The sequence below is a fragment of the Propithecus coquereli genome, unplaced genomic scaffold, assembly GCF_000956105.1.
Source record: "Propithecus coquereli isolate 6110/MARCELLA unplaced genomic scaffold, Pcoq_1.0 Scaffold6, whole genome shotgun sequence".
NCBI lineage: Eukaryota > Metazoa > Chordata > Mammalia > Primates > Indriidae > Propithecus > Propithecus coquereli.
This window is the reverse complement of record NW_012151951.1, coordinates 7,986,244-7,987,145: the sequence shown is the minus strand read 5'-3', so window position 1 is coordinate 7,987,145 and position 902 is coordinate 7,986,244. Positions and strand designations below refer to the sequence as shown.

General features: G+C 35.5%; 1 protein-coding gene across 1 annotated transcript in view; it reads right to left on the bottom strand.

The window, feature by feature from the left end:
• The window catches only part of ATM (ATM serine/threonine kinase), a 146,448-nt gene that overhangs the window by 28,294 nt on the left and 117,252 nt on the right, over window positions 1–902 (bottom strand). The window contains 1 exon segment of the mRNA XM_012659127.1: window positions 252–393. Within this exon segment, the coding sequence (XP_012514581.1) occupies window positions 252–393 (142 nt within the window).

Below are 902 nucleotides of genomic sequence, written 5' to 3'. Positions count from 1 at the left end.
AATGCAGCTATTAAAAAATGAGAAAGATCTCTATAATATATTGATGAGTAAAAAAACAGATGGCAAAAAAACTACTTTAGCTGATTATAAGAAATATCTAACTGCAATTGACATTAAGGAATATACTTTTTTGAAGAAAATACATGTTTACTAGTTGGTCCTTTACAGAAAATATTATTTGCTGCCCCTGGTCCAAATAATGGCATCTTTTATATTTTCTCCGTGAAACAATAGAAGTATAAACTAGATACCTTATATGTGCAGATAGTCAATTTCCTCTTCCTAGTTTCAGTGTTTCTCTGCAGTAACATATTACACATCTGGAAAACCTGCTGCATGACAGCATCTTGTCTCAGGTCATCGCGGCCCTTCACAATAATTAAACATGAATAACTAAGCACAGGTCACTTTATTATAAAAATACGCACAGAATCATCTGAGGATAGCAAAGCGTACTCAAATCATTCTGAGCATCTGTGTTCTTCTTAACAGTTTCTTAAGACCTACTGCCATTCTTTCATTTAGCTATAACGCTGAATAGGCAGACTGATTTAGAAAAAGGAAGTTTTTGCAAGCCACTTTGTAATTAGATAATTGGAATGACCCCACCTGATGGCACACTGCAAATACCTGAGTGAAGATACACTGTATCTTTCCACCATTCCCTAGCAGGGCCCAAAGAGCTCCTGCCTTACAATCAGTAAGGCAGAAATGATTCTCTTCTGGTACATTAAATAGCACTTGGCCCAGTGCCAGGTCTAGTATACTGAGGTAAAGGACCTCAATTTGTACTATTCAAAGAAATAAGTAACAACCACCAAAATAGTTTTTCACAAGCAGCAAGCTCACTGTTAATCTCATCATATCTGTACATGTTAACAGTATTTTTTTTACTTGAATCA